General features: G+C 45.2%; 1 protein-coding gene and 1 long non-coding RNA gene across 3 annotated transcripts; both read left to right on the forward strand.

Moving 5' to 3' along the window:
- The first annotated feature begins 161 nt into the window (after positions 1 to 161).
- Positions 162 to 2,106, forward strand: LOC106866817. 2 transcript variants are annotated; one of them, XR_001407712.2, is made up of 3 exons: positions 162 to 441; positions 835 to 924; positions 1,391 to 2,106. It is a non-coding gene; the product is annotated as an uncharacterized LOC106866817 (long non-coding RNA). The 2 variants fall into 2 exon arrangements; XR_002964953.1 differs by having other exon boundaries at positions 835 to 2,106.
- A 13,723-nt stretch (positions 2,107 to 15,829) lies between these two features.
- Positions 15,830 to 17,401, forward strand: LOC100822707 (nodulation-signaling pathway 1 protein). The gene has a single exon (XM_014896321.1). The coding sequence runs from the start codon at positions 15,830 to 15,832 to the stop codon at positions 17,399 to 17,401; it is 1,572 nt and encodes a 523-aa protein (XP_014751807.1).
- The last annotated feature ends 199 nt before the right edge of the window (positions 17,402 to 17,600 follow it).

Raw genomic sequence — 17,600 nt, forward strand, 5'->3', positions numbered from 1 at the left:
TCGGGCTCGACTCGTTTGATCTCTGATCCTAACCACTGCCACGAGCTTTTTTCCACCCCTTTGATTCCGAAAGTACTCTCTGGCGCTCGTCCGCCTTGCGCGGACGAATTCCGACCGCGCTGCGCGCTTCCTCCTTTCTCGTTACCTTTTTCTTTTCTCATTTTCCTTTGCTCCTTCTTCCTATTTGGTCCACCTCTACCTCCCTGCCGGCAGCGGCGTTTCCCAGGATCCCGTTCGAGCCTCTCTGTGCTGCTACTGCTCGTCCTCCCGCTCCTGTACCTCCTTGTGTCCCCACCAACACCTTCCCCTTTGCGCCACACCCCAACCCCACCAAGGCCTCCTCCATGGTCGTCTGCGCGCCGCTAGACCTCCACCCACCGCTCGGTGAAGTCAGGTGGTCCTTCCTCCTCGTCGCCTCCGCCACGGACGCTGCCGCACAAGGTAAGTGTGGCCTCCTCCCGCCGCAAGTCGCCTCCCCGCCTCCTGCTGCTCTGCCTCTGGATCAATCCCCCAACACGTGCCTTCCTCTTCCCTGACCCGCCCCCGCCACCGTGGCCTCCCTCCTCCCGACCTCCACCTCTGCAGCTCCCACGACATCTCCGGCTCTCCGCCCCCCCGCCCCCCTGTTCATTTCCCCACATGTGAATCCAGTGCCTTTTTGGTAGAGTTCTAGTATGAGGGTTCCATGGTGTCCACAGGAGGTGGCTCAAATTGATCTTTAATTTATTTTCCCTATGAGCATATTGTTATTAGCACTCCAGTTATTAGGATTGAATTGATTTTGAAGAATTAGCATGAGAAATATAAGGAACTGATGATTTTGTGTGTCACCAGGAGCCCTGTTTTCTGCATAGCTTTGAGCTTACTGTCCAAACAACTTGCAGACACCATGCACTCCTTTAATTATCGCGACAGATTGTTCAGGTTTGATTGCTGCACATTAGGTTAATTACTACACCTTTAGTTCCATTATGTTTGTTTGTACAGAATTGATGTAAAAATACCATATGAATAATCAAACTTGTCTCCTAAATTGTGTCACCTCTGGTCTTCTTGTGAAGAACCAGTTCATGCATCAATTCTTATATCTGTAAGAAAATGTCAGAATATGGAGACAAAAAGAAAATCAGGAACCAATGACTTGGTACTTTATGCAAGGCATTACTCTGATATGAAATATATGGATGCCAGAATGTAGCCTTGTATTTACGTGTTTTGACTTGTTTACTACTCATCTACTCCTATTAATGGCTCAACATCTTTTATTTGAAGTAGAACTGATCACAAGTTTCGGGGCCTCTGTTATTTATAAACGATCTTTGATTTCTACGCTATAACAGTTATATTGACTAAATAGTGCCTTGCTATTTTCCATCGTTTGCCTAGGCAGGTCTTGGGAGAGTGCTAGAGATACCAAAATGTCACGTGGAATACTGAACTAGTTGCATCAGTCATAACAACAGTTGGGGAAAGAACATTTGGCTGCTTTAGGTGGTTCCCTCCAAAGCCATAGTCTGGAATCATAAAGGAAGGGCAACCAGTTAAGTGGTTCTTTCCTCTTTGTTCCTTTGCATATTCATCTGTCCTTATGATTCCAGATTATAGTCAAAATATGTCAGGTAGCTATATAGTGTTCCTTGCTCTTCAGAGATATGGTTGGTATGTACGTTCTTCTTGTTGTACCATCTATATGGTAATTTGCAGTCTAGTTTATAAGGCACCATATGGTGTTTCTTAAGTAACTTGATATGTTTACCCTTCAAATTGTCTTTGTAAACTGCATGTACCTTTGACAACTCGCGTCCGGATTCCGCTCAGCCGGTTCGCACCATCCAACTACTCCAAGTTGCTGCTTCGGCATTGGCTGGCTGCCCAACCTTAGGTTGCTTTTAATTCCTTTAGTCGAGGTTTTAATTTACTTTAGAGGAGCTTTCATTTTTTTCTTAGTTCTTTTGAGATGAGCTTTACATTTTGCTGACCTGAGATGCTACTTAACTATTTTTTGACATGGTATTTCAATTTCTAGGGAGGAGCTTTCAATTTTCTTAAGACGAGTTATTGTTTTATTCTTGTCATGAGCTTTTAGTTTTTAAGGATTGACTTCAATTTCCTTTGGCCAAGCTTTTAAAAAATTGATTTCGTCCGAGACAAGCTTTAATTTTTAACGTTCTAACGATGAGCTTCTAGCATTCTAACAATCAGCTTTTAAGGATCCCATGATGAGCTTCTAACGAACTGCATCATGTGCTTTTAATTTTTCCAAAATTCCTTGAGACGTGCTTTCAATTATTATTTTCCATGTTCATGATGAGCTTTTATCGATCGCATCGTGAGCTCTCGACGATCTTGTCATGAGCTTTTAATGATTTCATCATGAGATTTTAACGATCTCTCATGAGCTTTTAATTTTTCCAAAAACCATTTAACTTTTTAAATTTCTTATGATGAGCTTATAGCATTCTAACAATGAGCTTTTAAGGATCCCATGATGAGCTTTTAATGAACGCAACATGTGCCTTTAATTTTTTCTAAAATCCTCGTGCAAGCTTTCAATTATTTTTCTAAGCACATCTTTTCTAGTCCGTTCTATATGAGCTTTTAACGATATCATCATGACATTTTAACAATCTCATCATGTACTTTTCGATTTCCAAACAACGTTTAGATGTTCTTTTAAAAAAATTCTAAAGACATTTTCCTCGTGAATTCTGCATGAACTTTTAGCGGTCTTTATGATGAGCTTTTTATCGTTTTAGCGATGAGATTTTTAACGATAAACATCATGTACTATGATTTTTTCGAAAAAACTTGAGCTTTTAATGGTCTTATGGTGAGATTTCAGCATTCTAACGATGAGCTCAAGGATTCCATGATGAGCTTTTTAACGAACGCATCATGTGCTTTTAATTTTCACATAATGCGCTTCCTTAGGGCCCGTTCGTTCCTTCCCAATACCGAGATTGCAGCTCAAGTTCTTGTTTATCCCTCCCTATCCCCACCGGGAAAATTCGCAACCGAGCTTACAAGCCCGTAGGAGTTTAACTTCCATTAGTCCATATTTCTAGAAAAAGTATCAAGTATTTCCATATATTTTTCAATTATTTTTCTAAGTTCATGACGAGCTTTAAATGATGTCATCATGATCTTTTAAGATTGCATCACGAGCTTTAACGATCTCATCACGAGCTTTTAACTATTTCATCACGAGCTTTTTAACGATCTCAACATGAGTTTTTAAAAAAAAATTAGCAAACCATTGAGCTTTTTAATGACCGCATGATGAGCTTTTAATGTTCCAATGATGAGCCTTTCTTTATGGTCCCATGATGAGTCTTTAAATGAACAAGTCTTGTACACGAGGCTTGGTTTCGGTTATTATTCTACGTTCATTTTGCTCTCTATTCTACGTGAGCTTTTTACGATCCATTGCCGAGCTTTAACGATCCCACAACGAGCTTTTTAGCGATCCCATCATGTAATTTGATTTTATTTTTCAAAAATCCTTGAGCTTCTTAACATTCTAATAATGATCAGCTTTTTAATAATCTTATTATGAGCTTGTAATGATCCTAGAACAAGCTTTTAATGATCCCAAAACAAGCTTTTTAAGGATCCCATGATCTACTTTTAGCATTCTAATCATGAGCTTTTTAACGAATGCTTGATCTGCTTTTAATATTTTTCAAAAATCCTTGAGATCTGCTTTGAATTCTTTCTTCTAGGTTCTTTTTTTTTCTAATATGTTTTCTAGATGAGGTTTTTAATGAACCCGTGGCGATACAATCTTAAATTTCATATAATTAATGAGCTTTTTAGTTTTTCATGCAATCTGTTTGTTTTCTGTTATCGGCCTTTCAATAAGTTTCCAATACAAGCGAAATTTTGAAGGTTCAGCTTTTCAGATTTTGTGCAAGAGGATGGCTAGAGAGTCTGGTAGTTATAATTTTTCTCTCATATGAGCTTTTGGATTATTTATACAAGCTTTTTAGATTTTTTGTCCTGCACTTCCAATAAATTGTTCTTAGTAGCTCTAAAAAGCTTGTTTTTTCTAGGTGGTGCCCGTTGGCATCAGATAAGGTTTAAATTGTTTCGAAAGGAGGATTGTAATTGACTTTTTCGATATGAGATCCGAGATTTATTGACAGAAGCTCGCTTTTCGCAAACTTTTCATAGAACTAAAATTTAGAAGTTTTGGGTAATGATTAGAAAAGTTTGAATATCTAGATCGTAACAGCCAGATCTGCTAAAATTTGGAAGTTTTATGTCAGGATTTTAAAAGTTTGAATATCTGTCAGCAGGAAAGACATAAAAATTTGCATTTAAAACTTTTTATGTGATTTCTAAAGTCTCGATATGATTTGAAAGTGTTTAGTCTTTTCGATTGAAAGTGCTATCCCCCACCCGCTTCATCCCTGAAAACCACTCTCCCATAAAGGGAAAAGACAAAAGAAAACCAACATCGGCACTTTTCCGTACACAAAAAAGAGCCAAAATGGGAAAATAGGAAAAGACTGAAGCGGGCTTGCAGTCATTGGGCTGTAGCACCAGGCCCCGCACACGGACGGGGCTGAGCACGAGCATGGAACCAGGCCGAGCATGGGACGGAACTAAAAAGGGAAAAGACGAATCGGGAATTGATCGAGGAAGCAGGAACGGAGGAGGCCGGGTGTAGGGAGCGCAGGACGATCGTGGCGCGCGGACGGGAAACCTGGTCGGAATAGGTCCGCCAGAATCGGTCCTGGCGGAGGTCCGCCAATTAGTTGCACCCCTTTGATTCACGGGACCCTGAAAACGTAGGATAAACGTAGGATAGGGACGAGAAAACACATGAATCGCATGCCTGTTTCGCTAAAAAAAAAGCATGCCTGTGCTTTTTTTTTTGGAAAACACGGAAATTTTATAGTTTGGATAGTTTGATTCGCAGAAATAGAAAAAACATATCAATCCTATTTGATAGAAACAAACACACATCAAATTAAGTTAAAAAGCATGCAAAATATCGTTATAATTATTACGTGCTAAACAATTTTTTCTTGGTTTTTATGCAAATGACTTTAAGTCCATGTGCGCTTTTCTTTGAAACTGACGTTACACAAATTTTGTCTTTTTTCCTTTCTCCATTCCTTTGAATCAAAAGGATAAACAGTGTCAAAGAAACCCTTACATTTTTCCAACACAATCTCTAGTCACAACATTCTCAAGATTTACATAATTATCCATCCAGGATGAGCATGACATTTTCGGCATCTAGCTTTTTTTAACCAATTTTTACCTGTTTTACCGTTTGGCGGCCATTTTAAGGTTTTGTGGCATTCCTTATTAGTCTTACCCCACTCTCAGTCGTAGCATTGATTCAAAACCGATCCTTAATCAAGAGTATATTTATCTCTCTCTACTTCATCAACTATTTTTTGTCACAAAAGTACAAAGAATAACCATTACTACATCCATCCCACCCATAATAGTTGCCACACATGCATTTTCAAAATTTTACTTTCACCGTCAGTTACACCAATATTACGTCGATTGTGTGGCATAAAAATTATACAAGAAAAAACTTTTTTCAAATATGAATCTGATGATATAATTTTGTGGTACATAATCAACATAATATTGGTCTAATTAATGACTAAAGTTGAATCTCAAAATATGTGCACACCTACTGTAAAAGGACAGATTGAGTAATGTCTATCTAATTTGTGTCGAGATAATTCTGTGAGGAAGAGATGACTACAGGTTGTGTCGTGGGGTAGAATGGTGGGGTTGTTTTGTAGGCGGCCACGACAGGAGGTGCTATGGAAGAACCAAAGCCCTTGACGTTTTCTTGGTGTTTGAGAGGTCCTCGAGGTGGCAGCACTGCTGCCTTTGTTGTGTTATAGGGCGCGCAGAGGGAGAAGGAGTTGCACAACACGTTATCAGCACGAGTCTCTGCCCCGAGACTTCATCGAGCCTCCTCCAAGCATGCTCTCGACATAAATCATGGAGGTATTGGATCCGAAATTTTATTGGAAAAATGGATTCCTCTTTGTGTTACGATTCCGTTTTTGCGATTAGATTATTTTTCGGATTTTTCTACCCACGGTATGGATTTTCCTCACGATATGTTGCCGGACAAGTCGCCGGCCAATGCCGATCATCCTCGCCGCACGAGGGACTTGTTGACCATCACCATGGGGAGACGGTGTCGCACCACCGTGCTTCACCGCCGGCCACTGTAGGCTTCAAGTCGCGAGTCGTCCCAAGCCACTACTGAGCGCCACGAGCACGCAGCTAGGCGCCGCCATGCACGAGCTGCCTTTTGGGTGCTGCAACATGCGATCCACCGCCATGTGCGAGCCGCTGGAGAGCGCCGCCACGGACTGACCTCACGCGTCGCTGAACGCGACCGTCGACCACGAGAGCCGTCGATGTCGGACGTGCCCACACCGTCCTGGCACGAACGCCGCCATCTTGGGTGTGCGCAGCCTCGGGCGCGTGCGCTGCCACTTCCGATGGTGCGAGCGGCGCGGACGTCGCCACCGCCGCTGGCGCACACACAACCGCGGCCTTGGGTGTGGACCAACGTCACCGCTGCCGAGTGCGCCGCGCGGGCGCCCTGGCCGCCGCAGCTAGCCCTCTTGCCGCCGCGCCGGACACGCTGCCGCCGCCGTAGGCAGGCGCCGCCGCGGGCGCGCAGGCTGCTGCCGCCCCGAGCGCGCGCGCCACTGCCGTGTGCGCTGACTGCCGCGGCGCCAGGCACGAGCGCGCGCCGCCGTGTGCGCACAGGCCCTTGCCGCCGCGCGGAGCACGCTGCCGTCGTGCCGTGCACGAGCGCTGCCACCGCGCCACGGGAGCGAGCCACCGCGGACGCCGCCTAGGTCGCCGGCTCGGGCCGCCGACCCAATTGGCGCGTGGGCAGGCCGAATCTCAAGGCTTTGCGTTTTAGCCCCTGGATTTTACCGTAATTACGCACAAATGTTTGATGTGCTGTGTTTTTGCGCGTAAGTCCCTGGAAGTGTCAGTTTTTGCTGAAACTGCACATTTATGCTCAAAATGGCTTTGGGAATGTGTTTTTGGGGCTAATTTTCACGTTTAGGAAACGTTTAACTTGCCATCTCACTACAACACAAATGTCTTGTAGAGACATTTTCTTTGAGGCGGTACACTCTTCGTCTCTACCAATTTGCTGTAGAGACAATTATGAGACAGAGTTTCATGTAGAGGCAGTCATATGAGGCGTTGTAGAAAATATCCTAAATATATAGACACTAGTTGAGACATTATGGTGTAGAGACATTTTTTGAGGCATTTAATAGATGGTCGCAAAATTCATATAGAGTCATTGTTTTGAGATACTTGATGAAATGACCTTATGGTATGGTTAGAGACACTATTTGAGACACATCTTATGTTGTGTAGAGACATTCTTAGGCTACTCATAATAATTTCACTACGAGTATAAGCAAGAATTGGCACTAGGTTGAGATGGTTAAGTGAGTGTGTAGTTTTCCTTAAGGTCTTGAGTTTGAGGATTGGTTTCAACATGATTTTTTCAATGTATATTTTCTAGTTACTGAGTATATAGACACAATGTATACAAAATGTCACATCGAATGTAGAGACAATATAATGTCTCTATGAAATGTCTAAAACTATAAAGACACAATGAAGTGTTTTTACAAAATGTCGTATTGAATGTAGAGGCAGCACAGTGTCTCTACGTTATGTCTAAAACAATAGAGACGTTTCATCGGTGTCTCATCACACATAGCAACACTGCCCACAGTGGCAATTTTGTGGCACTGTACCAAGTGTGTCTATAGTTATGTAGAGACAATTATAGTGTCTCTACGAACCAAAAATATTGTCTCTATGAGCTATTTCTCTTGTAGTGTCTCTATGCACATGCTTGTATTACCATGTTTTACCGTTGTTGATTAATTGTAAATTTGCTTTATTGATTTTAATCATTAAGTAAGACATGAACTCGCATGTTTTAAATATTGGAACGTTGTTATGAACAACTATATCATTTTATCACATTTATGCAATGTGTTACATGAGGTTACCTCGAGATTATATGTTGTAATCTCGTAAAAATTCGCATTAATGATATGAATCACGAACCTGCAATTCGAGGAGCCGACCTAAAATGATTGGACTTGATATTTGGATGTAGATTTGTTCTCGGAGCTTGATAGCTTTTGAGGAGGTTGATCGGCTTGGTGTCTTGTTGACTACCGCCACCAGCCTGCGAGGAGAACATTTAGGCATTGCACCATCCCTTTGTACTTTTGGACAAGTACATACATGTTGGGAAAGTGTTATGCCTTACCAGATGGTCCTGGTTCCACATGTGTTGTTCATCCTCGCATGTCATAAGTATTTTCAGGCTATGTAATAGCGCAAGGTTTAACCTCGCTATAACTCAAAGGGGGAGGCGCAAAATGGAAGCACTAACTGATTCTATTAAGCTTGGCCAACCCCCGTTGAGTTTGTGCTATGTGTGGTTTCACACACGTCTCTCCCGACTATCGCTACCATGATAGCTGATGATGGGATGAGACCATGCCGAACTGTGACATGTGCGGAGGATGAGGACACCATCGTCAAGTTCACTTGGCCCTCCTAATGATTCATTTGTCAATTGATTTTGATGATTCTATGATATAAAATCACCTGAGGTGGTTGTATATGCTCTGAGCAAGCAAAGCATTAATTCCTTTATTTAATATCGATGGCTTGTTATGTTCTGAAATATGTAATGCATTTACTTAATTATGTTGCTACTTCCTCGCTTCATAAATTAATTAGATGCTATATTTTAGAACACGTGGCGCTCGAATGGAGGAAATGTGCCTTGTGGATAGTTGTACCACAAACACCATCTTGAGAGAAACTCGTTATTTCGAGTCCATTAAAAAAACTCCGGGGAGTATCATGACTATCGCAGGGGGCGAGTCAAAAATAGTAGGCTCTGGACGAGCTACTATCATACTCCCCATGGGAACAACTTTGCTCATTGAGGAAGCATTATTGTACCCAGAGTCGATTCGAACTCTCTTGAGTTTTAAGGACACCCACGCAAACGGCCTCTATGTGGAGACCGATGATGATAATTGCAAAGAATGCCTACTTATCACAAAGCGCGATGCCCACGGTAAGCGTGTTGTTGAAAATTTTTCTTCATTCGACACTGGGCTTTACTACACTAGGATTGTAGTGCCGCCCGTGTACACTACCTTAAAGACTATATTTAAAAGCTCTGAACCATTTTGCTTATGGCATGATAAATTAGGCCACCCGGGTATTAGAATGATGAGAAATATAATTAACAACTCAAATGGGCATGGGGTGAATGTTGAAAATTTCCCGAATCATGATGATTTCGTGTGCTCAGCATGCGCGACGAAGAAATTAATCATTCGACCATCACCATTGAAAGTGAGGGATGAAATCCCTGCGTTTTTGGAACGCATCCAAGGGGATATATTGGTCCGATTCAGCCCCTTTCGGGGCCGTTTTGATACTTCATGGTGCTCATAGACGCTTCGTCTAAATGGTCCTGTGTTAACTTGTTATCTACACGGAACCATGCCTTTGCCAGGTTGATGTCGCAAATCATACAAATGAGGAATAATTTCCCATATCATCGTATAAAGTCTATTCGAATGGACAACGCTGGAGAATTTTCTTCAAAAGCATTCGATGATTATTGTATGGCACTTGGCATTAAGGTTGAGCACTCTGTACTGCATGTCCATACGCAAAATGGACTAGCGGAGGAATTGATTAAGAGGATTAAATTCATTGCCAGACCACTCCTTCGGGGTTGTAATTTACCAACCACGTGTTGGGGGCATGCAATGTTGCACGCCGCAAATCTCATCAACTATAGACCCACGGCCTACAACATCCATTCACCTGTCCAACTAGCGCAAGGGTCGGCACCGAAAATTTCCCACCTTCGTAGGTTCGATTGCCAGGTATATGTACCGATACCACCCCCCTCAGCGATCAGCAATGGGACCGCTCCGTAAGTCGGGGATATACGTTGGTTATGAGACTGTGTCCATAATCAGGTATCTGGACCCCATGACAGGAGACTGTCATGCGGCCCGCTTTGCTACTGCATTTTTGACGAGGATCTCTTCCCGACTTTAGGGGGAGGAAATCAACCTCTTGATGAGAAAAGTTGAGAATTGACGTGGCAAGCCACGGGGATCCACGCAAATGACCCGCGCACAAGTGAGACACATAGAGAAGTCCAAAAGATAATAGATTTGCATGCTTTAGCGAATCAACTGCCTGCTCACTTGACTTGAGAAGTGTGACAAAATCACATGTGCCTGCGCGCAATGTACCGGAAAAGGTAGCGATACCCAAGGATCCTGTGGGTCTACCCGCTCGAGTCCAAAGGCCTAAAAGGACAAGAAATCCGGTTCGTCAAATCCCAAGTACTCGGGGACGCCCGACGAAAAAGGACTAGGGGGATTTATCACACTCGGTTACTAAAAAGCCCCGAGAGAGTGAGGGGAGCCAATTGAGACCTGGCACAAGTAAGGAATCTCCAGCGCAAGGAATTCCAGACTTTAACCTTCCAACAGTGGAAGCACCCAGCGGAGATGTGAGCGCACATATCGGCGCGGAAAAACTAAAGGACCTCGCTCCAGGAATGGGAAATCCTGTGGAGACAGAGGATGCGCATGATACGCCCCATGACGAAATGGCCATAGATTATGTTAACACGGGAGAATCAATAAACCGAGCGACTGCTAATGTCAACATAAACTTTGCTAAGAAAATTGCCTCAATCATCGATCTTGACCCCGAGCCTAACTCGCTCGTTGATTGTAAGAGGTCAGATTGGAAAGATTGGCAGAAAGCAATAACTACCGAATTATTATTTCTGCACAAAAGAGAGGTTTTTGGACCTGTGTGTCAAACCCCTCCCCACGTACGCCCTGTTGGCTATAAGTGGGTATTTATCCGCAAGAGAAATGAAAATAATGAGGTAGTACGGTACAAAGCAATGTTAGTTGCTCAGGGGTTTACTCAACGACCTGGGGTCGATTATGAGGAAACCTACTCCCCGGTCATGGATGAAATTACATTTAGACATTTGATCTCAATGGCAGTCAATATGGACTTAAAAATGAAATTGATGGATGTTGTTACTGTTTACCTGTATGGTAACTTGGATTCGGACATTTATTGTGTGTGTGATCGACTCATTCGACTACGATCTTGATGTGCAACCCCGGGACCGGCCAGCAGGGAGGAGTTGCACAACAATTCCAAAGCAACTCAACGTGAAATTATTAAAAAAAAAAATCCGAAAATGACTCAACACGGAACTTCACCAAAATAAACCAAGCGCCGTATCAGCTCCACTCCACCGAAACGTGAAGTGCCGGGTGTTTGGCCTAGATTATGTGGCGTCGGTTTTTATTTTATTTTTTGAAATGATGGGATTATGTGGCATCGTTGCATTGCTCTCAGTTGCAGTTATATAAATACGGTACAATCGCGAGCCTCTTAATTTGTTTAGCAGGGCGGACAATGACTCGCAAAGATGCTTCTACTGAAAATGACATGTCTTAATGATGTGCTATACACCCGTGCATGCATCAGCAGCTACCCCACTGTATTATTGACCAAGACCAGCAGTTAACACAAGGATTGATTAGTAGCAGAACGGCAAGCTGCTACCTCACCAATTGGTCACCAAGAAGCACTAAAATGTTTACAAACTCATGGGATGATCTGGGTGGGAACAATGCCGACAGCTTTGCTTTCATGCGCCAATATATCAAGGGTCGGTGTGTGACCTCCTTCCTTCAACAGGCGTGGCAATGTGGCATTAGCCTGCCTGCATGGTGTTATAAATTGCTCGCCGTCAGTTTCATCGCTCGCCGACCCCGGCTAACTTTCTAATGTCAACTCATGCTTCTCATCAGCAGGATTTGTTTTATAACATATCTAATTTCTAAGAGGCAATATAATGTGAATTGCGAGGACGGCCTTTAAATTTTCTGATTAACAGGGGCAAACACTCTTGCAGGAGTACTTTATAAATTGCAAGCGGTGCTGCAATGCTTTCTGTGCTTTTTTTTTTGCGAGAAAAATGCTTTCTGTACTTGAACTGTACTACACTCGCCCTGAACTCGCTACACGTCGCTGGTTGCGACAAATGCTGCGATCTGCAGGGTTTTGAGAACAACTCTGCCTCGAGTTGATTTGCCGGGAAAGTATCAAAATCCATTCCTCTTCCAGGGTGATCGATTAGACTCGTCCACAAAACAAGGCGCCCCATCCGCATCAACGGCGCCAACAAGTATAAAGTTGTGTGCATCAACATCGATCTGGAGCCCTCTCCGATTTGTTTAATATATGCGCGCACAAATGGATCTGATTGGGGTATATTCCGGCGTCCCTACGTCACCGGCGAGAATCTCCCATAGTTTATGCCTGGCAATGCGTAGTTGCTTACCTTGATCTAACATCTGATGTGCCAGCCACGCATTAGCCCACACCACTAAAAATCATCAGGCCTAGTATGGTTTTCGGAGCTGTGCTGGATATTTTCAGAATTTTGTTCATAGATGCAATGGTCCCCACCCTGTGGAGTTTCCCTAATTTACTTCTCTATAGCTGCTAGAGTGGAAGAAAATGCAAAGCAAATGACATGTCCCTGCGGCAATAATTTATTTTTCTCACCTTGTCTGAATGCTTAAGCTATGGACAGCGATGTAATTTGTTTAATCATAGAGCCATGATTGCGTTTCAATTCATTGCCTCACGTTTGGATCGAAGAAGCCACCCGTCACAGGTGCAAGCAATTTTCCTTATGCATCTGCCGAGATGGCTTGTGTTCTTATGGTGGATTCGTTTTATTTTCCCCGATCTTTTTGGAGAACTCGATCATTCTGGTCTCAACATAACATGGTAGAGATAAGGTTTGATACAAACGGAAGATGGTAAAGCTCTTCATATTAAAGTATGCAGTGTAAGATAAGATAGTGTGCACATAGCAAGATTGGTCAAATGGCTGCATGGTTGAGTGATTCAGAGTGTTACTGAAATGATCTTCAATACTCAATTGTCAAAGGCGTCACTGTCAACTTTGCTAGTTAACTGCAAGTATAGCTAGTTAAATGTGCAACCGTGACGTGCCGTTGCCAGAATCTGAATTAGATTTATGTACCCCTCGTCAAATCATAAAACTGGACCCCACGCACTCACTATTATTTATGGACTGGACTACTAGCATAATTAAGATGTTACATTCATAAACAAGAAAAGCAGAGTTACACTGAAATTCGACATGCAAGAGAGGTATAACTAGTATTCATCACATCACAAGCAAATGAGTTCCAGCAACCTCCAAATACGAGTTTAGAAAAGAAAGTCGACGGGAATAAAGCCATCAAGAGAAGAATTGACAACTTTTTTGCAGCACAGTACTAGAAAATGACCATCTCGTTTCAAAGAATAAGAACAAGAAGAAGAAATGACTCTATATGGTACTGGAGTAGTATATATTTGGAGATGGCACCTGCAAAGCTTATTAACATAAGTGAAGCGATTTGTTATCATGATTACAAGGGAATTGGACTGATGCCTACGTATAAAACCGCTGGCTTAGAGTAATCTTCATCATTGTGTACATAACAAAACAACAAAGCAAGTGCCTGTCTTACAGAATAGTATCTAGTGTTAAAAACACAGGACCGATAGACTGCAGTAAGATATGGCTCGGATGCAGCAATATAAAAGACATACTGCCGTCTAAACAGTACTGAAGTACTGCTTGTGTATATCTCTGATGACAATTTTACCGTCTTTGGGTTTTCGAGAAAACAAAATTACCATCACTATCCACACAATTTCACACTCGTATAAAATCATTCAGTGGAGATGTGTGAATGAAAGCAATCATATATTTTGTCTACAAACTGATACTTTGTGCTTCTTACTGGAATCTCATACCTTTTGGAAACACGGAAAGAGTCACTCGGTCACCTCTCCTGGTACGCAGGAGTTACTTGAGACGTTCAAACTCGTTTTGTAATGACATAAATGAAAAATAAAATTGCAATTTGCAGTCTGCAATTGTACTTTTGTTAGCATAGCAATTTCAGAAGAAAGCGATTTTGTAGCTTACTAATTATTTAGAGTCCTAGCTACGCACCACCAATTAACAAAGTATACAAAGAATGATTCTAAAATACATGTTGCCATTTTCCGGACGAACATCTGTCGACACATGATAGCCCGGATAGAACTCAGCTTTGTCACGAGAAACTAAAGAAAGAGGAATTTTCTAAAGGAAGCAGTATGCAACTGTAGGAATAAGATATCTATTGCAGGGTGGTGGCTGGCTGTCGCCACAGGAGGCCACATGCACTTGTGATGGTGTCATTTGGACCCCAATTAATCATTTGAGATTTAGTCTGGATCCAAGGAACAACTAACATAGGCATACCAACTAACAACTAGCAATCATCCCTGTCGCCTTCCAAGCAGACTGTTCATTTCTGTACCGAAAGGCTGTGACAGACACACTTCTTGCTGCGTTTCTATTGCCTCTGTTCTGCATATTTCAAAGCAATGTCTGGTACACATGTCATCAAACCACCTATTGGTTGCAACACTTGTATTGAGCCCCATGCATGTCACAATTAACTGAAAGTACAATGCATCTAGAACAGTAAAGACCTTATTGGATTGTTGTAGTATTTTTACTGGGATGACTAGTATTTAGTTTAGCTTCGGAGGGAGTTGAACTAAATACCAGTCCCTCGCACAAAAAGTTCAACATTCAAGAATGATCTAACAGAGTTAATAATTTTTAAGCTTACAACTCATATAAAAAGTATAAGCTAGAAAAAACTCATATAAAAAGTAGATTTCCACAAACATCGCTAATGTATTACTACTGCGTAAATTTCAATTTGAACCATATATTTGTTGTTTTATAACAGATCAAATCAGACATTTGTTTCTGACACACTGAATTAAGCACCAAAAAATTCAAGTTTGAACCAGATTTTGTGTTTCGGTTCTTCCTAACAAGCCAAACATAACACGGCCAGGCGGCCTACCCTAACCAAAGTTCTAGTTTCTTATATTGATTTAATACCATGCACAAAATGACAACATATATCATATACTCCCTCCGTCCCATATTAAGTGACTCCAATTTGTCTAAATATGGACATATCTAGGTGCCGCATCAAGAGAATAGTAGTGTGCGCTACATGCACAGCAGAGCACATTCCTAAAACGTTTTGAAATTTTTTAAAAATTGAGTGAGTTTATTAGATGTGTCTAAACTCTCACAAAATTTCAAACCCAAATTTAATCTACACATAGAGAAACAAAAAATAAAATAAAGGGAGTCGATGATAATGAGGTTTTCAATTTGGTTTCCATATAAACTCTTTTTCTCCTTGACCAATTTGTAAGGCTCCTGGCCTTTCTTTTTATACAGAGATACACTAATGCTTTGCACGAGAGTCGTATGCAGCCAAATTTTGCAGGGAATATGTCAGTACTGTACTGGTACTCCACGAGGGCAGAAGACTAAAATACTCTATTTCGATGGCTGGTCCCTGATTCAATCCTCAAACGCTAAATTAACCTGCTACTAAAACGAGAGTAGTACTAGCATATAGTAGTACACACCAAGTCAATTCGGCGCCAGGAACACAGGAAGTGCCACAAGCTCTCCTTTAATTTGCACGCCCAATGGATACGTGTGCAGCATACCTAGAGAGCAATTGATTCCCTGCGACCGCGCGCGAGCGGAAGAGCTAGCTGCAGCTAGCTTACATGCATGAAGGCCATGGACTACCATGAGCCGGACGAGCAAGAGCTCACCACCGCCGTGACCGCGATCGCCGACGGCGGCGGCCTGGACTGGCTGGAGGACTCCATCTCCTTGCTGTCCGCGGACGGGGATCTCAGCGGCAGCTACGGTTGGTGGTGCGATCCACCGCTGCTGCCGGCGCAGCAAGACGACATTGGGATCGTCGTCGCGCAGACGCTGCCGCCTCCCGCGGCGCTCACGACGACCGGTTCGCCCCCCACAAGCATTGCGTCGCCGGCCCCGGCGTCGTCCAAGAAGCGCAAGTCGTCCCCGGCGTCCGGCCATAGCGGCGGCGGCAGCCAGCGTCGGCGCGCGGAGCAGGAGAGGGAGAGGCCTGCAGGCGGCGGCGGCAAGAAGAAGGGGGGCGGTTCGGACTGCAGGGAGGCTCGGTGGGCGGAGCAGCTGCTGAGCCCGTGCGCGGTGGCCGTGGAGGCCCGGAACCTGTCGCGCGTGCAGCACCTCTTCTACGTGCTGGGCGAGCTGGCGTCCTTCTCCTCGGGCGACGCCAACCACCGCCTGGCCGCCTACGGCCTGCGCGCGCTCTCCCTCCGCCTCCCCGCCGCGGTTGGCCCCGCCGCCGCAGCCGCCGTGCGCGTCCCGGCCTTGGGCGCCGAGTGCCCGTCGTCGTTCGCGGCCGCGGAGCCCCGGGTGTTCCGCGCGTCGCTGATCCGGTTCCACGAGGTGAGCCCCTGGTTCGCGCTCCCCAACGCGCTGGCCAACGCCGCCATCGCCCAGCAGCTGCTGCAGGCGCCAGGCCGGCCGCTCAGCCTCGTCGACGTCGGCGTCTCGCACGGCGTGCAGTGGCCCACCCTGCTCGAGTCCCTCACCCGCCTCCCCGCCGGCCGCGCGCCGCCCTCCGTCCGCCTCACGGTCGTCTCCGCGGCAGCAGCTACACGGGCAGCGCCGTTCTCGGCGTCGCCTCCGGGGTACGACTTCGCGCCGCACCTCCTCCGCTACGCCAAGTCCATCAACCTCGACCTCCACATCGCCCGCGCCGGCGACTTGTCCGCCCAGCTGGGCGAGGAGGAGGCGCTCGTGGTCGTGTGCCTCCAGTTCCGCCTCGGCCACGTGGCCCCCGAGGAGCGGACGGAGGTCCTCCGGAAGGTCCGGGATCTGAAACCGGATCTCGTGGTTCTCTCGGAGCTGGACGTTGTGGTCGGAGGCGGCAGTGCAGGCGCGGCGGGCGAGTTCTCGGCGAGGCTGGAGCTGCTGTGGCGGTTCCTGGAGTCCACGTCGGCAGCGTTCAAGGGGAGGGACGGCGAGGACAGGCGGCTCATGGAGGCCGAGGCGGGGGCGCCCGCGGGCATGATCACGGCGCCGGCGTCCGGGGAAGGGAGGGAGGCGTGGCGGGACCGCATGAGAGCGGCGGGGTTCCAGGAAGCGGCCTTCGGGGGCGAGGCCGTGGAGTCGGCCAGGTCGCTGCTGAGGAAGTACGACAGCGGCTGGGAGATGGCGGGAGCAGCCAGCGGAGCCGCCGCGGTGGCCTTGCGCTGGAAGGGCCAGCCGGTCTCCTTCTGCTCCTTGTGGCGCCCGGCGCCGCCGCCGTAGCTCGTCTCGGTCATCCTGCGCTGCGGGGCATCTGGAATTGGTCCACCACGTACGGTACTTGCAGCATGACGTCACCAGCGATCGTGCGTCGGGGACGCAAACGTGCTGCTTGGACTCGATCTCTACGGACGGAAGGAACGCATGCATGGCTGGTTTGGTCGGAGAACATACATACGCCGGTCGTTGTAATTTGGGGCAA

This window comes from Brachypodium distachyon, chromosome 1 (assembly GCF_000005505.3).
Source record: "Brachypodium distachyon strain Bd21 chromosome 1, Brachypodium_distachyon_v3.0, whole genome shotgun sequence".
NCBI classification, from domain to species: domain Eukaryota; kingdom Viridiplantae; phylum Streptophyta; class Magnoliopsida; order Poales; family Poaceae; genus Brachypodium; species Brachypodium distachyon.

Excerpts from the sequence above, each read along its gene's own strand:
- LOC100822707 (XM_014896321.1), top strand. The coding sequence starts at position 15,830 with ATGGACTACCATGAGCCGGACGAGCAAGAGCTCACCACCGCCGTGACC.